The sequence below is a fragment of the Schistocerca gregaria genome, chromosome 5 (assembly GCF_023897955.1).
Source record: "Schistocerca gregaria isolate iqSchGreg1 chromosome 5, iqSchGreg1.2, whole genome shotgun sequence".
NCBI classification, from domain to species: Eukaryota; Metazoa; Arthropoda; class Insecta; order Orthoptera; family Acrididae; genus Schistocerca; species Schistocerca gregaria.
In genome coordinates this window covers 581,363,403-581,389,569 of record NC_064924.1, presented here as the reverse complement: position 1 = coordinate 581,389,569, position 26,167 = coordinate 581,363,403, and the positions used below count along the sequence as shown (strand labels likewise).

Genomic DNA, 26,167 nt, shown 5'->3' with positions numbered 1-26,167 from the left:
TGGATTTTTATATTGTTAATTTTTAAGATTTCTTGTTGTTAAACGTGCTGTCCTTCTGCCTTTAAAGGTCTATGGTAATATATTTTTAAGTTTTGAAATTTAATTGTGGCACTCAGCCATTTGTGTTGCAACTTGTATATGTTGCCTTTTGGGTTTTAAATGATTTTATTGCTATCGTAATTAATTTTCTTAAGATTTCTTGTTGGCCTTATGTCTTTAAAGTTCTATGGTAATACGTAATTATTTTATGGATTGCACCAAAAAAACAAAATAAATAAATCAAATTCTAAAATTCTGGAAATGTATTGTGGCCCTCAGCCATTTCTACTGCACTTTGCCTATGTTTTTTTGAATTATTTTGTTACTATCTTCATTTGATTTTTTATTTTCTTAATATTTTTTGTTGGAGGCCCTCAGCTGTGAAAGAGTTATTAAATTACAACAAATGACAATCAGAAGGAGAAACTGACTTCAACCCTTGGCCCTTTCCACAATCCTATTACCGGTTCTGCCCATAGAGTTTAGCGGGCGTACCAACGATGTTCGCCGAAAGCAGAAGAATACCCAATGCCTGTCTATCACATTCAGCGTTAACAGCACTTTCTCCCCTCGGTCCCCGCCGTGGGCAGTCAGTGGGGAAGTCCCCTCGCCATCGCAGAGCCTTAGTTTGCGACGGCGCCGCCGCGGCGCTGCCCTCCGGTCCGCCGGCGGCCGTGGACTGCGAGTGAGCTGCACTGTGCGCCAGTGGGCGACGGAACGCCGCGGCGGTCGGTCTGTGAGCTTCGTGTGCTGCGGGAAGCGTGCGCGTCGGGCGCCAGACACGCGTGCCGGTCTTCCGAAGTTCCTGGAGCTAGCCGAACGGTGTTCGCGCACACGCTCCGTGCGCAAGGCGAACGTGTACACTGTCAACAGAATACCACACTTCGTACTAACGGCACACAATATTTACTGGTATGCTTTGTCTGATATTCAGTTCAAGCACTTAACCGGAAATAGATGATACCACTTAGTGTTGATTCGTTTCGGCACTTATTGTCTTTGGATAACCAGGTCAACTTGTGCTGCGAGATTAAGTCGACATTTCTACAAGTGATAGCGTTATTTCCATCAAATTTTTCAACGGTAATCGCAAATAAAAATTATGCCTTCGTGGTTCATTTAGAAACGTGACCTGTCATCCAAAAAATAATTAAATTACACACATTCCAGTGATTTTAGTTTTTATAAAAATCCGCGATGAGTATTCAATATCTTTACGTATAGTAGACTGATGAGCCTAGAAAGGCTTAAATGCATAACGCCTGTTATTAATAATTATTCTCTTCTGAATGGAGGCGGATTCTGTGTAGTTTCATGTTAATATTTTATTGAGATTTTGTTCCGAACTGGGGTGCTAAAGAAAAGTCTTCCTGGCAGGCCGATGTGGCCAAGCGGTTCTAGACGCTCCAGTTCGGATCCGCGTGACCGATACGGTCGCAGGTTGGAATCCTACCTCGGGCATGGGTGTGTGTGATGTCCTTACGTTACTTAGGTTTAAGTAGTTGTAAATTCTAGGGGACTGATGACCTCAGATGTTAAGTCCCATAGTGCTCAGAGCCATTTAAACTATTTTTTTCCTCCTTCCTGTGGTATTTTAAGACTGCGCGACACTTACTTCTTCAGACGCAGTCTCTATGATAAAAGACTTTCGAAGATTGCGCTTCAATTATTTCTCTGAAATTATATGTCTGTGTATTGATCAGGAAACGACGAACAATCGGTAAAGCATGGAGGAAATGATAGTGTACAAGTAAATGCAAAGTGTTAATGTTACCTGCGATGAGCTCAAATAATGGGAATGGGAATAATTACAAATATACGAGTCTGTCATATACGGCTTTATGGGTAATTGATAATCCAAACGGCGGCCACAGTGGCCGAGCGATTCTAGGCGCTACAGTCAGGAACCGCGAGACGGCTACGGTTGCAGGTTCGAATCCTTCCTCGGGCATGGATGTGTGTGATGTCCTTAGGTTAGTTAGGTTTAGTTAGTTCTAAGCTCTTGGCGAGTGATAACCTCAGAAGTTAAGTTGCATAGTGCTGAGAGTTATTTGAACCATTTTTGTATTCAGATGTTAAGTCCCATAGTGCTAAGAGCCATAATCCCAAGGTGATACTCTTCCCGATTTATGACCCTCTGGTTACGTAAAAACAATAATAATTATCTGATCATTCCCTTCACTTAATTGTAACTCTGCCATTGTTGTGCCGCAGTGGGATATATTTAAAAGGAGCTACTAACATGGAAGCTTCTGTGACTACTAATAGAGGATGAGGTCCGATGTGTAAAGAAGGAAGTGGAGGTGGTAAGCAAGTGATTTGCTATTGCATGATCTCTGTTGCTTCCCTGTGTAGTAGGTGGAAAATAGCGAAAGTCTAAGTTGTTTCATACTTTCCGCTTTGTATATGTTATGCAATTTATGGAGGTGCGATCATCATCAAACATGCCAATTTCAATCATTTTTGTACCTTTCTGTCCCATACGTTCACATCTTTGGGAATCGAAGAAGCTCTTTAGCTTCTCACAAAAGCAGTGGTTTTTTTAAGTTTAAGCAATCTTACAAAAATATATATTTTAGTGGTTCTTTTACCTAAAATTGTTACTGAAATGAGTAATATAGATTACCACTGTAACCTTACCCTCCTGTTACTATAGATATCCATAACAAGGTAGGGAAGTGCACATTCATGTCACCAGTTGACATGAAAGTCACATTGACAAATAGAATAACTATCCTTGGGTATTAAATATGTGCTCATTATGGGTCAATTAGTTTTTGTAGGTGCCTATTCTGCGACGTAATTTGGAAATATCATGATTATTTAGGTAAAATCATTTGGCTCTGATAAAGAATAGGTAATTTAAGGGCTCAAAATTTGCACAAACAATCAGAAAAAAGTTGAACAGATTAACAGCTTTTTTTTTAATGTTTGCCGCAGACGGTTCCGTGTAAGACGCAGTAGCCTAAATGAGCGTAGAAGATTGATTTTCAGATTTATACCATTCTCTGCCTTTGTTGCGTATAAATTGCCGGCTACATCCGTTCTGTTCTGCTCTTTGCAGGCCGCGGTTTCCTGCTCTAGCGAGAGACAAAGCAGGTGGTGGCTTGCCAGTCGGCGCGCAGCGGCTGAGAGGGCCAAGCAGCGCTCATTTCCGCCTCGTGGCGGCGGCTCCAGCCGGGGAAGACGACTATTCCTCCGTCTGCCTGAGGCTTGCTGGCGGCCGAGGATCACTTGCGGGCGGCTCCACTGGCAGCGTCCTATCTTCTGACATGTCCAGCTCAAACTTTCCGCATGAGACACTTCCTGTGAACGTACTGCTGGGACTACGAAGTCACTAAACAGTATCCTACCATACTTCCAGTGTGTCTACGCGAGTGAACGAATACCGACGTCATAGCTTACTAATCGTCCAAGGTGAAGGAAAGGTGACACAGCCTAGGCATACAATATGTAGTTCTAAGCGAACGTCGTGCTACCATTCCAGTGGCTGCGGAAAACCTCTCTTCCAACAGCTCGCAGAGTATCAGGAAAAGCTAATGAAAGGGAAGTACAAGGAATTTTCTACTTCATATTTCACGTAACAGTGACGGAAAAATGCGGATTGACCTGTGTCGCATTTAAATGTTGGACTTGGAATTACGCGACGTGCGTTCGTCTTACATGAAGGGCTTCCAGTTTTAACTGAACAGAAAGAACAGAGGAATTATATAGGAGACTCTCGTGGGCTAACATAAACGTACACTGGAGGAAGGGCCCAAGGATTACGGCGACGGCAATGGACGAAGTAAGTCACGTTCGTCTCAACTGACCAGCCCATCGACAACGGCAGACTATGGTGGCGGCCACAGTTGGAGGAATGTCCCTCGTTGCCTGCGCAGCCATCTTCGTGCAACTCGCCTCCATGTCTTCAGTTGCTCTGCAAAGTGAGTACCTGTTACAAATAGGTGGAAAGTGCCACTTACGTAATTTACACATAGGCACGTAAGGGGTATTGAAATGCGACTCAAGTCGAAGAAAGAATTTGTTTAAGTCTTTCTTAATTTGCTAGTAACGTATTTACATGTTGAGATGTAACAACAGAAAAGTGGCGGTATCCATATTATTTTACCTAATAAGAAACAGGTGAGAAGTGTAGTGAAACGTGGTAACCATTAATCTAACATAAAAGCTATAGATGCTTTGCAGTATGAGACTATACAATTTTACTGATGTGGTAATATCACATAACGTCGTTTAATGATAACCTTGTCGCGTACGTAACGGTGACACTCCTATATAGTAGCATATACAAATTCTTGTATTTTTGTTTGCAGTTAAGAGTTTATTCTTTATGTGATATTACTAGTTTATATTTGAATACCTAAATGCACAAGCATTGATTCGTATTACTGAATGCTTCCACAACTCTTTTTTCTCAGTGAGCCCCTGTTTGATGTGACAAACGTTAACTGACTTATTAATTAATTTATTTTCCTTGTAGTTGGGTCCAAGCAAACTAGTTTGACATTAAAATGGACTCTTTTAATTAGTTTGACTTGTCCATAAAACATTAATTATCGACAGTGCCATTAATGAAATAGACTTATGAACGTATGTCTGTGTTCTGTTCGAATTCTTATTTGCGATTCTATGATACAAACCACAGTCACTACGCCATCTCGGCAACAGGAACGAACATCATAGTGAAATTATGTCGTGACGTTCTACGTGCGCCGATCAACCGCCATACCAAGGGAGAGAGACCACGCGCGCATATGTGTGTGTGTGTGTGTGTGTGTGTGTGTGTGTGTGTGTGTGTGTGTGAAAACAAATAGCGCTTTTGAATGTAAAGACTAGCACACCAGACAGGAGAGTATAAAGTAAATACAATTTAACAAGGAAAGTTCATTACGCTATGGCATTTGTGACTGAATTGAGCTCACCCATTTTCAGCAACCTTAAATTAAATTTTTATTTAAAAAGTCTGTTACTAGTTTGTAGAAGGGAGGACGTGAACTTGAGTATCCTGTGAATTAAATTGTAAGGGCAGACCCTAACTTTGTGGTGACGGCAGACTAACGAGAAACAGCACCCGCGCTGTTGTACGGCGAATATAGAGAGCTAACGATGTTCTTAAACGAATGATCTACCATCTGCATTGTTCCATCACGATCGCTGTGAGCTCTATTCACTTTGACTGTAGGAGTTATTCGAGATATGATTTTTTCCATCGATTACGTTTTGTGCATTAGAAGGAAGAAGTGAACAGTTTCTTGTGAAAATTCCAATTCACAATTTTATGATTAATTTGGTACGTTACCTGGAACCACACATAACGAGAAATCGGTCGTATTCTTGTCGGTACAACCAGTGGAAATTCCCGAAATAACGTTACTGATACCGCAGAAACCGTAATTTTGGAAAATCGTATCTTTTCTTGTAATTGTGCCTTATACAACTCTTTTATTTGTCATTATTACCTGTACCTGATTGCTTTAACACCTGAACGTTGCCTCATTGGTCTCCGTACTGAGCGAGATGTCATAGTAGTTGCGTTTCCATTGAGGAAACGGTGCTTCCTTGCCTACAGAATGGATTTCTCGAAGATATCATTAATTTTTTGTTAGTCTAGAAGTTTCTTTGATCTTCAACATCGACAGTTATTTACTTCTAACTTCGATAAAATTTTAACTTGCGCAGATTTCTTCTGCATTAACTTCTCACTAATGTTCTTTGTTATAAGGTAGTAATATCTGATTTATTTACTACTTTTCATCTTTCACATTAGCAAATTTTTTACGCTCATCCTCAACTGAATTCTGTAAAGGACAAGTAATAGTTATCTTTGGCTACCAGATAAACGTCACTGAACTGGTAGATGAAGAAAAATGAAAGCAAAAATTAACAATGTGTGGAATAACAACAGTTGGTGTCAGACAATGCGTGCACTCTGCTGCGAAATCTTTGTTATACAGACACTGCATTTTGCTATCAAATATCTCTGATACAAACTACACAAAGTAAATTTAAATAACAATGACATCCGTTCATTACCTGGAAGAGAGTAAATGAATGAATGAATGAATGAGCGCATGGCATTGTTGGTCGGGAGGCCCCATCCGGGGAAGTTCAGTAGGCGAGTGCAAGGCTGGTTTCAGTGGACGTCACACTGGCCAACTCGCGGGCTGGTGATGAGATGAAATGATGATAACAGCACAACATCCAGTCTGCAAGCGGAGAAAATTCCCAACTCGGCCGGGAATCGACCCGGGCACGCTGCATGGGAGGCTAGCGCTTAACCATCCAGCTAAGCAGGCGGACAGGGAATAAATTATTCTTGTATATGCTTAATCTGGAATAGATTGCTTGCTACGGGTCACATTTCGCACAACTAACGCCATTGCCAAAGTAACTGGTTTGCAGTGAGATCTGCAATCTCAGTTCTGAGGCCACGAGACTGTTACAACGTTTCAGCAGCCAGTGGAGAGGGTATTTTGGAACATGTCACTGATTCAGTAATAGCTGTTGACTGAATTCCACTGGCTTTAACACATGTACAAGTTACATTTCTCTTCCAATTGTTGTCCAAGGAGTAATACATGAAGGTGCAGTGTCATCGGAACGTATTTTGTGTGTCGAAATAGAAGCGTAGACATATTTGTTGTGGTACAGTGAACTAAGTGCCACTGAAGATATTTGATTATAAAATTCCTAAAGCAGAGGAAAAGGATCATTTTGACCCCCCATAACATATTTTCATATTTGATGTACACAATTCATTATTTTCATATATGATAATCCCTACGTTTTTACGAGTTATAACTATTTACAGGTTGATTCCTGCAAAGAAGAAAAAGCGCTTTTATAATATTGGCAGGTGGTTGTTCTCTTCATTGCCAGAATCAACCTGTATTTTCCACACGGCCACGGTATCAAAACAGCATAAAATGGTAATTTAACAGTATCATTATTGCATTACTCACTTCTTTGAACAAAAAATATAGCGATATGCTTTGCTCATTACAACTTTTTTGCTAAACTGTAGAATTTGAAATATTAATTATTTCTGGACCATTCTATATTCATTTACTATTTATTGCACGTATTATACTGGCATGTATTACACACACAGTTTAGTAATATCGTACTTTTTAATCAAGTCATTGAACTCAAAGAGACGCATCTAGCATAGGTGTTCTCAGTTTTAACGGCACATTTACCCCACACATCTTTGTGGCGCTTTACACACATGTCACTGGTCTTGTTGCCTTTGCAGATGCATCTATTTCTTCCGCTTTCTAGGTGATTTTGGACCATCACCTATTCTTCTTCCTGCTCTTTCGTTCCCGTGAAATTATTTGCCTGATGAAGTACAACTTTTTCCTTTCAGTTCCTTGTTCGGTTCTATTTTCTAGATGAACCACGCTTTTACTTCCACCCAGCAATCTGTCCTTGGCGTAATGTCCTTGACGTAATTAGGTCCTCACGCATGCCACCAAAGATCATCCACAGTCATACCATTCGTATAAATTACACTGCAGCCAAATACGGCGGCTATCAGTTTTTCCACTTCATCAAGTGATACCGTTTAGTCTTCGTTTTTAGCTCGTATCGAGCAACAGAATCTGTGTATCGCTTCACGAGACACAACATAGCTCTATCAGAAGCTAGAAGGAAAGCACTGATGAGAGTCGTTTACTCGTTGCCAGGAGTAAGCATCGGGATTTCCTCTCTCTTTTAGAATGTTCACAGACGGCCTTCCTCCTTAATATGAGTAACTGACAATCTCCGACTCTTTGTAGAGGCATGCTATTTGGACAGCTGTGATTTATGTGATAAGAATTGACGTAGAAGAGCATCTGAATCCTCTTTCAGTAATCCCTCCTCATTCACTTATCTGAGGTACAGAATCCTCATATTCGATCAATGAATTAAGTTTAATTCAAAGAGCAGTTCTGTGAGACATATAATATTTCTTCATTAGAAAATCCATGCTGACGAGAAATGTTCGAAAACGTCTTTGATGGACAAAAATTTTTACCTGAATGACACAATACAAACTGAGACAGACTGGAATGTTGTAAGTCCGAAGGTGCGCTATGAGTATCAGCAGTTCTTCATGATTGCTGATTGTGGCCCTTCATTATTGAATTATATAGCCCACATATATTCAGAAGAGAAATTACAGCATCACAGAAGCAGTTGACATCGGACAGTGAAACAATGTCATTAAGAGAGACAATGGCTACCACATACAAACTGATCATAATTACGGCTGAATTGATTCTAATTTGTTTAATTGTATTCACAAAAATTATGGAGTTTTTGATATAATGTTTACTGTGATCAACAACTTTCTTGAGAAAAGTACCTGAGTTATTCATCGCCTACAGAAATGAAAATCACTACCACTGTCCGTCAGTCAAAGACAACAGTGTAATATCAGATAGCATGTGGACGTTCCGTAACGTCCCCGTGATGTAATTTGTCAGTAAAAATAAAGTCCATAATGGCCTGCTGAAATTGAATCTACTAACGATGATGACGTAGGAAGTCATCGGAAACTCCATATTGGCCGGCCGCGGTGGTCTCGCGGTTCTAGGCGCGCAGTCCGGAACCGTGGGGCTGCTACGGTTGCAGGTTCGAATCCTGCCTCGGGCATGGATGTGTGTGATGTCCTTAGGTTAGTTAGGTTTAAGTAGTTCTAAGTTCTAGGGGACTATTGACCACAGCAGTTGAGTCCCATAGTGCTCAGAGCCATTTCAACCATTTGAACTCTATATTGACAAATATAGAGCCGAGAGAGCTCTGTCAAGCATTTATTCAAGAATCTCGTCGCGGAAAACGTTTTTATTATAATCACTATTTGCATGTGAACTCAATCCGTAATTTGTGAGGAACTCTGTTGTAATTCTGCCGCAGTGCTTGCTTGAAGCCAAGGGAATGATGTCTTACGCCGCAAGTATATTAGGAGCGTCAGCTGAAGGAAGGCAGTTGTGAGACTTCGCATAATATCAAAGGGTGTAACATGCAGGTGCGTCGATAGATAAAGATATGCACATCTTTCAACATACTGCTGTACTGATTCATCCTAGTGTGTAAGTGCCAACACTCACGCAGCAGTGTATGTTTTAGCATAGCACTAGTGCCGACGTCTTGTGCTGTACGATGACAAATGAACTAAAACCGAAGGTTTTCATTGTAACTTGTAAAGATAAGATCACACCAAACAAAAAGAGCAAACATAGACCACCAACGATAAAATGCTAAATATATCCCCGAGAGCTTGGCATTTGGAAATTGTATTATTACAGGGGGCCTGCATTAAATCCATTCCCAGTATTCACATCTATAAATGCGAGACGATAGAAGTCTATTCTGATCGCCGTTCATGATAGATAGCCGTTTGAAAACATCAGGCATCTCTCGTGTCTTCCTTTTGAGGGTTAGAGGCTGCCTAGCGTTCCCCGCTAGCCTCCTCAATCTGTATGTCGTTAACGGAAATTTATTCCATTTTACGAGTGGAATATGATGTTAGCGTTCCTTTAGCAGGTTGCTGAAAGACCACTCGTCTCGACGTACAGCATCACTCATAGCTGATCACAGACAGTGCCAACGGATGTTGTACGTAGACGGGATCTTTGATGCGTGTCAGTGGGTCTTAAATTTAGTTGCTACTCCGACAGATCGGTATAATGCTACATTGCAGACAGTATTTCTCACACAGTCAGTAACTATGTATTGTACAACATAAAACGGAACCGCGATTTCCTGATCCACATTCTTGTTGCTTGTGTTTTCTGCTGACATACTGTTGTAGGTGTATTCACATTAGTCATTGCGTCTGAAAATTTTGCTCAGTTTATGATGATCCGGGTTAACATTCTTTGCTCCGCAGATTTTTCTTGATCAACGTGTAAAGTGCCGAATTTTTCTGCTGTAGGTGGTGTTAGGAATTCATTTTCTTTCGCCAACAGTAGTCCTCACACCAGATTTATGCGGGAAACCACGACTTAGTAAGATATACAATCAACGTCTCCAATTATCTGCTGGGTACAATCATGTCCTTGTCCTCCTCCACAAGTTTCAGTACAGTGCAAGATGTCCCATGATGTCTTACCATATATCTTATCAACTTGTTCCTTCATGTTTTCAGTGTATGCTACAAATATAGTCTTCACCGGTTTCACGGGTAATCTCATTTCTTATCACTCCTACTTTTAACATCATTCCACAGCACCAAATATCAGCCACAATGATTCTCTTCTTTTATAATACGCGTACAGTCCAAGAGTTTCTTCCATCTAACGTTGTGCTCCACACGCACAGTCTTACAAATGTCTTCCTTTAAATGGAGGCCGATGTTCGAAATCAGTAGACTTCTTTAGGCGCTGAATGCGGTGTTTGCCTTTGCTAGTCTGCTTTAATGTACAATTTGCTTCATGTTCATACGTTGCTTCCAAGATAGCTCAGTTCTTTAATTCGTTTACTTTGTGCTCCAGTTTTGATGGTAAGTTTCGCACTAAGCTAATTTTAGTTACATCACATTACTTGTTTTCAGTACATATTCTGTGACCAGTACACTCTTTATTTCATTAAGTAAGTTCTTTAAGCTTTCCTCACTTTCACTGAGAATAGCAACGTCATCCGCGGACCTTGTTGTTGATATTCTTTGTTACTTAATTTTAGTTCTACTCTTGAACCTATGTTATATTTCCATCAATGCTTCAATTAAGTGTAGACAGAACACTGAACGAAAGACTGCATCCTTGTCTTACAATATTTTTAATCCGAGTTCCTCTTACTTGGTTTACCATTCTTACATTTCTTTCTCGGTTTTTGTATATATTGATTATTACCCATGTTTCCCAAAAGGTTACTCCTATTTATTCCGAAAATCACGAACATCTAACAGAAATTTACGTTGTTGAAACGCTTTATTTTGTTCGACGCAGGTTGTAACCGTGTCTTAATTTTTGTAAAAGGCCGTTCCTATCATCATACACAACGTCTGAAACGGTTCTGTTGTGCCTTGAACTATCTAAAGTCCGTCTCCGGTAGCTGAATGGTCAGCGTGACGGATTGTCAATCCTCTGGGCCCAAATTCGATTTCCGGCTGGGTCGGGGACTTTTCTCCGCCCAGGGACTGGGTGTTGTGCCGTCCTCATCATTCTGTTACCCTCATCGACTGCAGGTCGCCGAAATGGTGTCAGATTGAAAGACCAGCACCTGGCGAACAGTGTGCCCGACGGGGAGCCCTAGCCACACGATTTAATAAACAAATAAGACCTATCTAAAGCCACACTGGCCGACACGTAAGAGGTGGTCTATCTTGTCCATTTTACCGTATATTACCTGTCCAGTAACTCGTATGAATTAGATGTTACACTAAATCTGCTATACTACTCTCACTTATCTGCCCTTGGCATCTTCAGAAATGTGTGAATGATATTTTTCCTGAGGGCTGGTAGTATATCGACAATGTTATATGCTCTACACTCCGACACGAATAACTCTTCGGCTGCTACGTTTCGTAATGATTTTACGATTTCTGAAGGAATGTCATGCATGACTTCCACCTTACTTCAGCCAATCGCGCAGAACACTGGAAAACTCTGACTTTGATAGTGCATCCTCTTATCTTCCTTATCCACCCCAATTTCTTCTTTTGTCGTGTTGATTCCCACACCTCGCCGATGTCTTCAGTATACTTTCCCCATGTATCAACACTCTCTTCTGCATTTAAAACTGGAATTATTCATGCATACCGAATATTATCTCCTCTGCTTTTAAAATGAAACGAGATTTTTTGACTTTTTCTATACGTTACATTACTTCCTTCCATCACTATTTCGTTTTGTGCTTCTTCATACTTTCCCTGCAATTATTTGACCTTGTCTTCTTTAAAGTTCCTTCGTTCATGAGTCACTTCGTATTTATTTCGTTCCTGTGATTTTTCAGTACTTCTGTCTTTACCTGAACCTTGGCTGACACGAAGCGTAGTTATCTATCGGAGCCGATGGGCCTCTTTCAGTTTTATCACCTAGTGAACTGGACACTTGCACGACTTAAAATATCTGCACATACTTGTTCTCATTTCCACTGTAATCAGTATCCTTCTGTGCTTTGCATTCAGATAGTGGTAGAATCTGCGGAGTTTCGTTTCCCATTTTCTCCATGGGTCCAAGTCATGAATTTATAGTCAACACTTTGTTTTTCTGCTGAATGAGATGTCAGTTGATTAAAAATCTACTGTGTGTTGTACCCCATGATTGAATAAAATACTTTAATTAGAATCCATACTAATATTATACATGCGAAAGCAAGTGTTTGTTGCGCTTTCATGACCAAGCCGCTGAATCGATATTGATTTGGTATGGAGATAGCTTGAACGATAAGGAAGAACATAGGGTACTTTATGGATTTAAAGAATATAACGCGAAATATGGAAGAGTACTTCCTCTCTCTAACAGGTACCTCATCTTTCACTTTTGAACTGCTTTTATTGTTTGATATGTTTTACATAATACGATTCAACGTAATGAATAAAATGTTTAGACAATCGTCTCCGTGTTTAATATATACATCCATTCTAGCGTCAGGCGCCAATCTGTCATATTTTTGCCGATAAGCGTGAACCGTTTCTTATAACTTCTTTGTTGCTTCCAAATTTGCGTGAACAGCTCGTTGTCATGCGGTTTTCGTTGCTGTTTCGCGTTCGTCGAGTTCCAGGTTCATTTCCCGACCGGAGCGGTTTTTCTGTCTGCTCGCGTCTGGGTGTGTGCGCTGTCTTCATCGTCAATTTATCATCATTTTCATACAAGTCAACGAAGTGGAATCACATAAAATGACTTGCATCAAGCTCGCGAACATCCAGTCTTGGGTCTCTTGGTCAATAAAGTCATACACACATGTCAGTAAAAGTTACTGGAACTGCCTCTAATTTCTGATTATTTAGATGCAGCATATATAAGTTTTATGTACCGAAGTAATCAGCAACGTTTCTCATTATTTCACACAAAATATTTTTTCCATTTATGTTGCACCTTTATTAATTTATAAAGAAAGTTGTTCCAAATACAGAGTGACTGTTGTCAACGTCAGATAGCTTCGAAACTCACTAATCGTTCAACCAAGGCGTAAGCTTGGTCCCCATACCATCATAATGACTTTACAGGTATCACGGAAACAAGAAATAAAGGAAACTATTCTACTGAGATTTTACGACCCACTTTATAGATTAAGAGCTATCTTTTCACATTGGCAGTAGAGCATTTCCTTTATCACGAAAGCGAGAAGCTCTGAGAGGTGATATCGTACAATGAGCGTGGCACCCACAGAGAATTCAGTTACGGCAGCACTGGATGTGACGGGACAATCGGCTTGAGAAATAATCTTGAAATCTAAATGGTACACAGACTGCACACAGAAAACGGGCAGTAAATAATAATTTTCAAGCGAGAATTTAGTTTGGTATAAGAACAGCCTATTTTCATGTGATAAATTTCGGAATTAAATCTGCCGTCAATTGTAATGAAACGAGAAATGAGGGTGCTGAAATGATTTTTAGAGACTATGAAACGCATGGCGGGAAGTACATAAAAGGGAAACATAACCCTTATTTGGGAAAGCATACATGGTAAAGAGGCGATGGGTATTCTGCTAAGTGAAAAGGTTCTCTCTGTATAATCCGTACTGTGGCATATTCAAGAAAATCAGCAAGAACCCTCGGACTCCAAGCAATAATTTCACAGTATGATTGTTTCAGCTAGTACAGGCACGAAGGACCAAAAAACCTCACCTAAATCACCAGTAACTTTCAAAGAAACGAATACTGGACCAAATACAAATGTTGTATAGAAAAGGAGGCAGCCAATTGGAAGATACGCCTGCGACACAAATGCAAGTGAAAACTTGACAATCTTTCTTCATCTGTGCAGAGCAAACTATAAACTGCTATATATTACATTCACAGTACACCCGCAAAAATAATCATTTACGTGCTGCCGGGCAAACTACATAATTAATGAAATACGTTAATCCACTTTTACGTCTTCTCTTTCCTTTCTCCATATATATTTACACAAATAAGAGTGAATCAGTTCCGTGCACTCCCTTCTCCTTACAATAATCTTTTAATTGCAGACAATGTTTCTTCAGTGGTGTTTGTATGGGCTGCAGTTTTTGGATCCTTCAAATAAAGGCTTTGATTTACGAATAGGTGCTTGAATCCTTCATCTTTTACCTATTTATAGGATCTAATCAATTAGGCACTATTGTTTTCGCATATATTTTTTTAATTATCTCAAATGGGGCCTCTTAAGATTTTTCTTGAACAACTCCAAAAAAAGTACATATTACTGCCGGACGAAGTGGCCGAGCGGTTTTAGGTGCTTCAGTCTGGAACCGCGCAACCGCTACGGTCGCAGGTTCGAATCCTGCCTCGGGCATGGATGTGTGTGATGTCCTTAGGTTAGTTAGGTTTAAGTAGTTCTACGTTCTAGGGGACTGATGAACTCAGAAGTTGAGTCCCATAGTGCTCTGAGCCATTTGAACTATATTTGAACTTATTACTGTCTTTTTCAGAAGCACCGAACACTCATCGCTCTGATGCGTTATTACCCCACCCAGGTTTTCCTTGCCACATAGATTCATAAGGTTTCAGAATTGCATCTTTCCCACTAAGTTCTTAATTATCCTCTAAACATGCAGCGGTACAAATTTCCGTGCAGTATTCTTTCGAATCAGCAACACATTAGTTGAGAAGTCACATCTCGTAACAAATGTATTGTCCAGAGCTCGTGGTCGTGCGGTATCGTTCTTGATTCCCGCGCCCGGGTTCCCGGGTTCGACTCCCGGCGGGGTGAGGGATTTTCTCTGCCTCGTGATGACTGGGTGTTGTGTGATGTCCTTAGGTTATTTAGGTTTAAGTAGTTCTAGAGAATGATGACCATAGATGTTAAGCCCCATAGTGCTCAGAGACATTTAAACCATTTTTTGAAGAAATTTATTCTGTGGTACATTCACACACCCATAAACGTGCCAACCACAAAATGATACTTATCGGTAGTCTGCTATGTGCAGACCATGAACCATTACTTTCCGATCATTGTTTCTAGTGCCCATTATTCCCTTATACCCAAACTATCCACATGGATCCCTCACTGAGTCTCTTCTTCGGTAAAATATTCAAACTACATACCTTCTGTCTTTCGCCATGAATACACTCGCCGTATACCGTTATAGATTTTTCTTATTGTCTTTCAGACTGTACAGAAACTCCAGTCAATTCAGTGGCTCATTTTAAGGCATTAGAAACACTCACTAAACGTTCGAAGGTAATAGTATTTGAGTAGGAGCCAAACATCTCGAAAGAAGCCAAAGCAAATGCCACTGACGAGAAAGAAAAAAACAATGGTCAGTTCTTTGGTGATAACTCCAACTAATCAGAAAATGTATCAAGACTACAATATATATATCGATAACACACAAGTGCAAGACACAGTGTACTTTTACATACTGAAATTAAAAACTAATGGAGATAATTACAATACACCATGATATAAATGTAAGGAAATATGTCACTGTTGTATCTGAAAGCTAAGTAGGAAATTCTGCCCTTCATGATATGTCAGATTCGGTTTAAAATTCAATATTTATGGACTGGAACTTCCAACACGCTTCAAATGGCGAAATATTTATTGGACATCTAACAGCTGAAGATTCATTTACTGACCCAGCCAACACAAGCTGAGGTGCAAACCTGTTTGACACCATAGGATCGTTTTTCGCTACCACATTCGTTGACATCTCCAACTCACAACCAGACTGTTCCATTCCAACCTGACCTAGATATCGGGCTACGCTACAGATCAGTCTGTCACCACAGACAGGTTTTTGCACTCACGCCCACATCAACAATGTCGTGTTCTTTTACAAGTCTATGAGGTAATGATACGGTCGTAAATCTACATCTGCATCCATATTTCACAAACCACTGTGAACTGTTTTGTAGAGGGCGCTTCACATTGCACCAGTTATTAAGGCTTAAGGGTGCCCATACAATAGATTGGATGGGGGCGGAGAACTAGCTGGGGCGTATGAAGGATTTTTAATATTTTCGAAGACGAATGACTACTTGAAAGAAGCCATAAAAGTGTCCAGTTCCGACCCTGTTAAAAAACTGCGTAATAGCAACTTTTAAACTGCAAGAAAAACACCTGACTGCTCCATATTTTTCCTTTCCCTGGAGGGGAGAGGGGAGGGGGGCGAACGCCTCCGCCCCCTCTTGGCCCCAAGTATTGAAGCCGTTTTTAGGTCTTCGTTCATTTCCATTCACATACTGACTATCGTAAGAATCTCTATGATTACTTTAATTAATTTAATCCACTCCTCTGTATCCCTAGGAATGCGATAAGGAGAGAGTATATGCACATTATTAGAATATACTTTCAATAATCCTAGTGCAGTATTCATTATAATTACCGGTATTTTTTATGAATAATATTCAGTACCGTCTCATATCCTCCAACACGTGAAAGATATCCCACGGAATACATATAATACTACCGACACAATTACCATTTTAACTAACATATATTTGTTATTGCTAATTGCCACCGTAAAATAGGTATAATATTATAAAGACATTATTAGAATAATTTTTAAAGTGGTTCATAATTTGGTCTATTCAGAACAGTATAAAATTTATTGGGTTTGGAATATAATTAGTCAATACATCAGAACAAGATCTCTTTGAAGACATTGCAGTAAATTGCGATGATAGCAAATCGTGTACCTTTTGTTTCGTAAGTTTGCATCTGTCTTCAACAGCGGCACTGCAATCAACTGCAACAACCTATTGGGGTTCAAGTATTTTCCGATAGATGACGATGATGCTTGGTTTTGTGGGGCGCTCAACTGCTCGGACATTAGCGTTCGTACAAAGTCTTAATCTTAAGACAGTCCAATTTGATGAATGACGATTACGATGAAATGTTAAGGACAACACAAAACACCCAGTCTTCGAGCAGAGAAAAATCCCCCACCCATACTGGAATCGAACCCGGGATCCCGTGTTCCAGAGGCAGTAACGCTAACCACTATAACACGAGCTGCGGACATTTTCCGGTAGTGGTGCCACATATATTGGTTTCTTTTGAGGTTTGTTCTTTCCTCCACCAGAGGCGTCGCAAACGTAATATTGTTTCTGATTGGCCACTAAGGTTATTATGTAAGCTCGAGACATGTATTGCGAATTTTGTTGTCAACATTAGATCTGTATTTTAGAGAATGTAGTTAATAACTATCTGTTCGTAATAAAGACGTGTATAAACACCCAAGAGAACGTCATGATATATACTACAACCAATTTCATGTTAACTGCTTAACGAACTGTTATATTCGGCCGGAGGGAGGAGTCCAATACGTAACTTCAGCCCACATTTCATTTCATGTTACTGATGCGCTAGTGTGCACCCATGGGTTATAGCTGGAATAAAATGCTTATACAGTTCTCCAAACTAATAATACAAATACGGAAGTAACTCTGTCTATTCAGTTTTCATAACAAAACAGCTGAACCGATATCTATGAAAATTGGCGTTAGCGTGAACCCTGATGTAGAAATAGGACTCATTACAGAGAATGTAATTAAAGATATTTATTGGTTTGGAGAATATTACGCAAATTAAGAAAATATTTACTCTTTGAAAAAGTTATTCACTGTTTCTGATTCGAACTTTATCCTATTTGTGAAAATTCTTTTATTGTTGATATGTTGTATGTAATATGATTCAAAGTAATGAATACAACGCCAATTTAGTTCGCATCGTGTTTAGTCAGTACTTCCATACTAATACCAGCATTATTAATTGTGAAAGAACTCACTCTGTGAATTTTCACGATTCTATCGCTGAAACAATTACGATGTGATTATCCTATTTGTGAAAATTCTTTTATTGTTGATATGTTGTATGTAATATGATTCAAAGTAATGAATACAACGCCAATTTAGTTCGCATCGTGTTTAGTCAGTACTTCCATACTAACACCAGCATTATTACTTGTGAAAGAACTCACTCTGTGAATTTTCACGATTCTATCGCTGAAACAATTACGATGTGATATGGCATGGAGAGAGCTTGAATCTTGCTGAAGATCATAGACTACTGCAAAAAGTTGTAAATTTTTTGAGTATTATTAACCGTTTTACTTATGATATACTTAAGTGGCACCTGGAAACGCTGGCGCAATGGTAGGCGACTCTTAGTACCTGTAGGTTATTCCGTGACAATGCGAATCCAACCTAATTGTGGACATGGTTTGCAACCTGGCACAGCTGGAGAGTTTTGGTGAAGACACAACAATTTAATAGGACGGTAAGCCCGAGAACCACATTTAAAACTATTCGCATAAGACTCGCGAGTGTTAAGTCTGGTATAGAGTGTAGTTCTAAGACAGCTCAAGCTGCGAAAGTTACTCGAATCCAGCTAATCTCAGAGCAATCGCATATCAGCCGGAATTTGAATGCAGGAAGTCAAGTAGCCTTTAAGAAGTACAGAGACAGTGCAACATTGAAAATCCCGTCGAGTTGCAGACGCAGAGCGTCACGCTTGTTTTAAAGTTTAAAAGACGCTTGAAGAATCACAACAAGGGTGTCATTTAAGGGCTGAATGACAAACAGAGAGTCGCTCCTATACATGTGGAACGAGGAAGGCTTTCGGTGTGACTGTGTCTGATTATGATTTGTTATCTTCAGTGTTACGTTAGTCAGCATAGGGGGATGGATGAAATATGAGGCACCAGGCAGCATTAAAATGATAGGGTGAAACGGTTGGTAAGTGTTGATCCGCTGGCAAAAGCTCTCATCCAGTACTAGGTCAGCCGAACGAAACCATATAAAGCTCTCTTCAGTTCGAATGTAATGAATCGAGGCCGTCTTATATGTCATTGGAAAATACACTCCTGGAAATGGAAAAAAGAACACATTGACACCGGTGTGTCAGACCCACCATACTTGCTCCGGACACTGCGAGAGGGCTGTACAAGCAATAATCACACGCACGGCACAGCGGACACACCAGGAACCGCGGTGTTGGACGTCGAATGGCGCTAGCTGCGCAGCATTTGTGCCCCGCCACCGTCAGTTTCAGGCAGTTTGCCGTGGCATACGGAGCTCCATCGCAGTCTTTAACACTGGTAGCATGCCACGACAGCGTGGACGTGAACCGTATGAGCAGTTGACGGACTTTGAGCGAGGGCGTATAGTGTGCACGCGGGAGGCCGGGTGGACGTACCGCCGAATTGCTCAACACGTGGGGCGTGAGGTCTCCACAGTACATCGATGATGTCGCCAGTGGTCGGCGGAAGGTGCACGTGCCCGTCGACCTGGGACCGGACCGCAGCGACGCACGGATGCACGCCAAGACCACAGGATCCTACGCAGTGACGTAGGGGACCGCACCGCCACTTCCCAGCAAATTAAGGGCACTGTTGCTCCAGGGGTATCGGCGAGGACCATTCGCGACCGTCTCCATGAAGCTGGGCTACAGTCTCGCACACCGTTAGGCCGTCTTCCGCTCTCGCTCCAACTTCGTGCAGCCCGCCTCCAGTGGTGTCGTGACAGGCGTGAATGGAGGGACGAATGGAGACGTGTCGTCTTCAGCGATGAGAGTCGCTTCTGCCATGGTGCCAATGATGGTCGTATGCGTGTTTGGCGCCGTGCAGGTGAGCGCCACAATCAGGACTGCATACGACGGAGGCACACAGGGCCAACACCCGGCATCATGGTGTGGGGAGCGATCTCCTACACTGGCCGTACACCTCTGGTGATCGTAGAGGGGGAACTGAATAGTGCACGGTACATCCAAACCGTCATCGAATCCATCGTTCTGCCATTCGTAGACCGGCAAGGGAACTTGCTGTTCCAACAGGACAATGCACGTCAGCATGTATCCCGTGCCACCCAATGTGCTCTAGAAGGTGTAAGTCAACTACCCTGGCCAGCAAGATCTCCGGATCTGTCCCCCATTGAGCATGTTTGGGACTGGATGAAGCGTCGTCTCACGCGGTCTGAACGTCCAGCACGAACGCTGGTCCAACTGAGGCGCCAGGTGGAAATGGCATGGCAAGCTGTTTCACAGGACTACATCCAGCATCTTTACGATTGTCTCCATGGGAGAATAGCAGCCTGCATTGCTGCGAAAGGTGGATATACACTGTACTAGTGCCGACATTGTGCATGCTCTGTTGCCTGTGTCTATGTGCCTGTGGTTCTGTCAGTGTGATCATGTGATGTATCTGGCCCCAGGAATGTGTCAAAAAAGTTTCCCCTTCCTGGGACAATGAATTCATGGTGTTCTTATTTCAATTTCCAGGAGTGTACAGTGCACACTTTGAGATCGACAAACTACAAAATAATAGCAACACATTCGTTATGTACAAATATTACTGTCTTACGTACTTACCAACACATATCATTGCAGACTACTGTTGTGAAAGTGAAGCAGCAAGTAACAGCCAGTTTATTTATAATTACTGTAGTTTATACTACGACACGGTACAATACATTGGAGAATTTTATTCATGATGTAGTTGTGGATGTGTCAAGCATTAAATCGCCTATAATAGATGTGCTACTAATGGTCAAACGGGGGAAGGGGGCCGGGTTATTGGAGAGAACAGCGATGAAGGGAGGAGGATCCTAAAACAGAGCCATCCTTCACCTCATATTGGATAATATTTTTGCCGTGTAGTCCCGTAAGGCTTACTTTATTTTCTACAAATTGAATTTTTCTGTACCTTTCGAAACTCGATTTTGGTCTTAGTATACGTATAGTATTTCGTAATTTTATATGAATATTGCGTTCCGTCTTATTTATACACCGCCCCCTCCCCCAATCTGTTTTGTACCTACGAGTAGGGCGCCCGCATCTCGTGGTCGTGCGGTAGCATCCTCGCTTCCCGCGCCTGGGTTACCGGGTTCGATTCCCGGCGGGGTCAGGGATTTTCTTTGGCTCGTGATGACTGGGTGTTGTATGTTGTCCTTAGGTTAGTTAGGTTTAAGTAGTTCTATGTTCTAGGGGACTGATGACCATAGATTTTAAGTCCCATAGTGCTCAGAGCCATTTTCGTTTTACGAGTAGGGCATAGTGTACCTACAAGAAAGTGACGTTTTCTGGTCGGTACTACAGTGTAGTAACAGGTTTTAGAATCACTTGAGGGAATACGCGCTCTGGACTGCCATTAATGGTACCCTCCGTTTTATACAGTTTTTGTTGTTGTCAGATAAGAAGTCGCATTCTGTGCAGCATTTATAAGCATTCGGAGTTCTACACATTTAAGTGCTGGATAAAATATTAAAACAGTTTAGGAAATTTGCTTTTAATTCTTCAAGTAGCGGTTGTTTCTGCAATTAATTTCTATATGTTTTTAAAATTACACTCCTGGAAATTGAAATAAGAACATCGTGAATTCATTGTCCCACGAACGAGAAACTTTATTGACACATTCCTGGGGTCAGATACATCACATGATCAGACTGGCAGAACCACAGGCACATAGACAGAGGCAACAGAGCATGCACAATGTCGGCACTAGTACAGTGTATATCCACCTTTCGCAGCAATGCAGGCTGCTATTCTCCCATGGAGACAATCGTAAAGATGCTGGATGTAGTCCTGTGAAACAGCTTGCCATGCCATTTCCACCTGGCGCCTCAGTTGGACCAGCGTTCGTGCTGGACGTGCAGACCGCGTGAGACGACGCTTCATCCAGTCCCAAACATGCTCAATGGGGGACAGATCCGGAGATCTTGCTGGTCAGGGTAGTTGACTTACACCTTCTAGAGCACGTTGGGTGGCACGGGTTACATGCGGACGTGCATTGTCCTGTTGGAACAGCAAGTTCCCTTGCCGGTCTAGGAATGGTAGAACGATGGGTTCGATGACGGATTGGATGTACCGTGCACTATTCAGTGTCCCCTCGACGATCACCAGATGTGTACGGCCAGTGTAGGAGATCGCTCCCCACACCATGATGCCGGGTGTTGGCCCTGTGTGCCTGGGTCGTATGCAGTCCTGATTGTGGCGCTCACCTGCACGGCGCCAAACACGCATACGACCATCATTGGCACCAAGGCAGAAGCGACTCTCATCGCTGAAGACGACACGTCTCCATTCGTCCCTCCATTCACGCCTGTCGCGACACCACTGGAGGCGGGCTGCACGATGTTGGGGCGTGAGCGGAAGACGGCCTAACGGTGTGCGGGACCGTAGCCCAGCTTCATGGAGACGGTTGCGAATGGTCCTTGCCGTTACCCCAGGAGCAACAGTGTCCCTAATTTGCTGGGAAGTGGCGGTGCGGTCCCCTACGGCAGTGCGTAGGATCCTACGGTCGCTGCGGTCCGGTCCCAGGTCGACGGGCACGTGCACCTTCCGCCGACCACTGGCGACATCATCGATGTACTGTGGAGACCTCACGCCCCACGTGTTGAGCAATTCGGCGGTACGTCCACCCGGCCTCCCGCATGCCCACTATAAGCCCTCTCTCAAAGTCCGTCAACTGCACATACGGTTCACTTCCACGCTGTCGCGGCATGCTACCAGTGTTAAAGACTGCGAAGGAGCTCCACGTGCCACGGCAAACTGGCTGACACTGACGGCGGCGGTGCACAAATGCTGCGCAGCTAGCGCCATTCGACGGCCAACACCGCGGTTCCTGTTGTGTCCGCTGTGCCGTGCGTGTGATCATTGCTTGTACAGCCCTCTCGCAGTGTCCGGAGCAAGTATGGTGGGTCTGACACACCGGTGTCAATGTGTTCTTTTTTCCATTTCCAGGAGTGTAGTTTCATAACATATGAAAAGTGAAGCCTTAATTAGTAGTTCATGCACAATCTTGTACTTTGAAGTAGAAGGATGCCCTTTGCAACGAAATATTGGATAATAGCCAATTATTAGATTTTCTGTAATGTCAAAACAATTTTACCTGTCTTAAAAATATAAATGTATTTTAGTTTGCAATAGCTGCTATTTCTAAATGTATTTGACTTTTCACTAGTTTCTGATCAGTCGTGACTTATTTTATGTCTCTTATTGCGTTTTAAAGTGTCGCAGGGCAGTAAAGTAATAGAGAGAGTACAATGTGCAGTACTAAAAGGTTTTTCCTTAATCGCAAAGCTTTTTAAAGTGAGTCGAATATTTGTTCCTAGGCACGTGATCGTGTTATACGGTAGGATACTTTTTTAATTTCAGAAAAAGTCAGCAGCACGTAAAAAGTGAATGCCGTAGCGTACGATGTGGCGTGACATCATGATAGTCTCCTGTCACATTAAGGAACACTCTGTACTGTTTCGGCTTGAATGTCTAGTTTCTAAAGTTTGGGTTCTAACATTTCAGCGCTCACAACAATATATTTTATCGAGAAAGTTTTACATTTTCCGTTTAATAGGGAGTTTTCTTCGGGTTGATGGTATTCAGTATTTCTCTATCCGGTTTCGGAATTATATGATCGCACAGTTGTTGTTTGAGATATTCCGTATTTATTGGTTATCCACCCTAATAACCGTGCGTGTTAGTGCCGTTTTCGGGATGGGAAGGTGCATCCGTCCCGGATCGAGTTCTTCAGGCAGATTAGCGTCAAAGCTTGGTGTGCTGGCCAGCTTGCATATGGTTTTTAGACGTTTTCCCACATTCCATTCGGTGACTACGGGGTTGGTACACAAATTCCGTCTCAGAGACACGATTTGCAGTCATTTGGAGAATTATCGATCCCTATCACACATATAAATTATACGCAGGCAGATACGGGTACACACATTCCCTCCAGTTCATTAGGGAGGGGGAGGTAATATGGTGGTGGCAGAGAGGACATCCGGCTGCCTCGTACACTACCTGTGACAAATCCGTTACTAACAATGAGGCCTGTACTCCTACGTGGCCAGAGGCACAGGAAAATGCAGGATAGTCATCTGTATTTACAGATTTTTGTCAGCTTATCGGACGACCTTTGTATTATAGCTACCTACTGGACCTTACAGATTCAGTGTGATCATAAAGAAGGAATGAAAGAAGTTAACTTCAATATGGAATTTGTTCGACTTATAATTTTCTGTTTTCGTAGGCAGTATTTAGATATTGGCTTACCTTCATATATTACTTCAGGCTGGTAACTCTCACGTTTTTATGAGTTGTTACAAATTTAATTTGGTCTTTTACGTTAGATGGTACATGTTCAGATTTTGTAAAATTTTGCATATTCCTTTACCTTCTTTTTCTTTTAAGTATCGTACTGGGCTTTTACCCGAATGATTGACACCATTATGGGTACCAAAAACTGCTGCATACATATTGTACATAAACCTACTAATAAAATTACCTAATGGCTTGCACCTATTAAAATTGAGTTCAATGCGGTTGCTTGATACCATTTTGGATGCCCAGAGACGTCTCAGAGCTATTTCAGTGCTTTACCCACTGGTGCTAAGCCCAACATCTGCCAGAATGATGCAGCAGGATGACAGCTTCAGATAGAGTTTGTTTGGGGGGAGGGACACAAAGTATTGGGGAGGGAGAGTAGGGGAAGTTGAACCCATTGTTCGCACACCTATCGGTTACGGCTACGCCACCTACGTCAGTGTCCGCTTCCATAGCTGAGTGGTCTGGTCAGCGCGGCAGAATGCCATGCGCGGGGCCCGGGTTCGATTCCCTACGGGGTCGGAGATTTTCTCCGTTCTGGGACTGGGTGTTGAGATGTCCTCATCATCATGTCATCCTCATAGACAGGCAAGTCGACGATGTGCCGTCATCTAAAGAGACTAGCACCAGGCGACGGGAGGCCGTCGCCACACGACATTTCATTTCCATTAGTCAGTGTGCAAATTTTTTGTCGCTGTGAGTGCATCGGTTCTCCCGTGAGAGTTTTTTAATAAAACAACTTTTTCTATTTCGGTGAAAACGTGTTGGAAGATTGTTGAGAGCAACGCACGGTTGTGAAATTTGGTTTCCTGTTGTGTTAATCTACCGCTGACACTATTGCAGTGCTTAAGTCTGCTTATTGTGTTTATGCCGTAAGTAAAACCAGAGTGTACGAGTGGTTCTCACGTTTTAAAAATGAAGAAATATAAAAAATTTAAGACCAAACTCGTTCAGGACGCCACTCAACGTCCATAATTGAGGAAAATGACGACAAAATCAATGCCATCATTCGTTGAGATCCTCGACGAACCATTGATCAGTTCTGTGAGATGTGTGGAATATCTTGGAGTTCAGTTCGAAGGATTTTATCTGAAAATTTGTACATGAGAAGGGTTGCAGGCAAATTTGTCCCTCACCTCCTCACAGACGAGTAAAGGGAGAGCAGACGTCAGGCTGTTTTTGATCTTCGAAATCAGCTCAGAGAGGACCCCGAATATTTTTCCTATTTGAACACTGGATATGAATCGTAGTGCTACGGATACAATCACGAAACAAATCAGCAATAAAGTCAGTGGATGACACGTGGCCCTTCTCGGCACATTAGAGCTTGCTAAGTGCAGTCAAACATAAACAAAACACCCATTTGTTTATTTGATTACAGAGTTCTTGTGCACGCAGATTTTGTTAACCGTGGTCAAAATGTGAACCAGGAGTTCTGCGAGGGTTATTCGGAAAGTAAAGAACGGTCGGTCGCGAAATGGAAACCACAGTGAAAATCGAATGACGTTTTGCACAGGTGTGTTGGGCAGTGTCTCTGATATTCCCTTTGATCGCGTCACGTCGTTCCGTTCAGATCTGAGCACACAGGGAGCACATAAAGATACGTAGAACAATATTGTCTCCCACCAAGTACGAGGTCCTGCTGTGAAATTTCGCCTTAAGCTATGCAACCAACATTACATAACTGTTGAGCACTTCCTTCTTCATGAGAACTTTCAGCAGCATTCTGCAGGGGCACTGAGGATGTTTGTGCATCGTTTTCAGTTGGAAATGTTTGGTTACCCACAATGCAACCCGCAATTGTCTGCCTCTGACTTTCATCTCTGCTCGCATGAACCGCTGGTTATGAAGACCACATTTTGGCACAAACAACGAACTGTGGGCCAGGGTAGAGAATTGGCGGAGAGCACTGGTAGCTTCCTTCTATAACGATGGTATTGGAAAGCTGGTAC

General features: G+C 42.1%; 1 protein-coding gene across 1 annotated transcript in view; it reads left to right on the top strand.

Moving 5' to 3' along the window:
- The first annotated feature begins 743 nt into the window (after positions 1-743).
- LOC126272359 (protein turtle homolog B-like) overlaps positions 744-26,167 on the top strand; it is a 442,077-nt gene continuing 416,653 nt past the window's right edge. The window contains exons 1-2 of the mRNA XM_049975170.1: positions 744-951; positions 3,104-3,965. Of these exons, the coding sequence (XP_049831127.1) occupies positions 3,875-3,965 (91 nt within the window). The 5' untranslated portion in view covers positions 744-951; positions 3,104-3,874. The remainder of the gene's footprint in view (positions 952-3,103; positions 3,966-26,167) is intronic.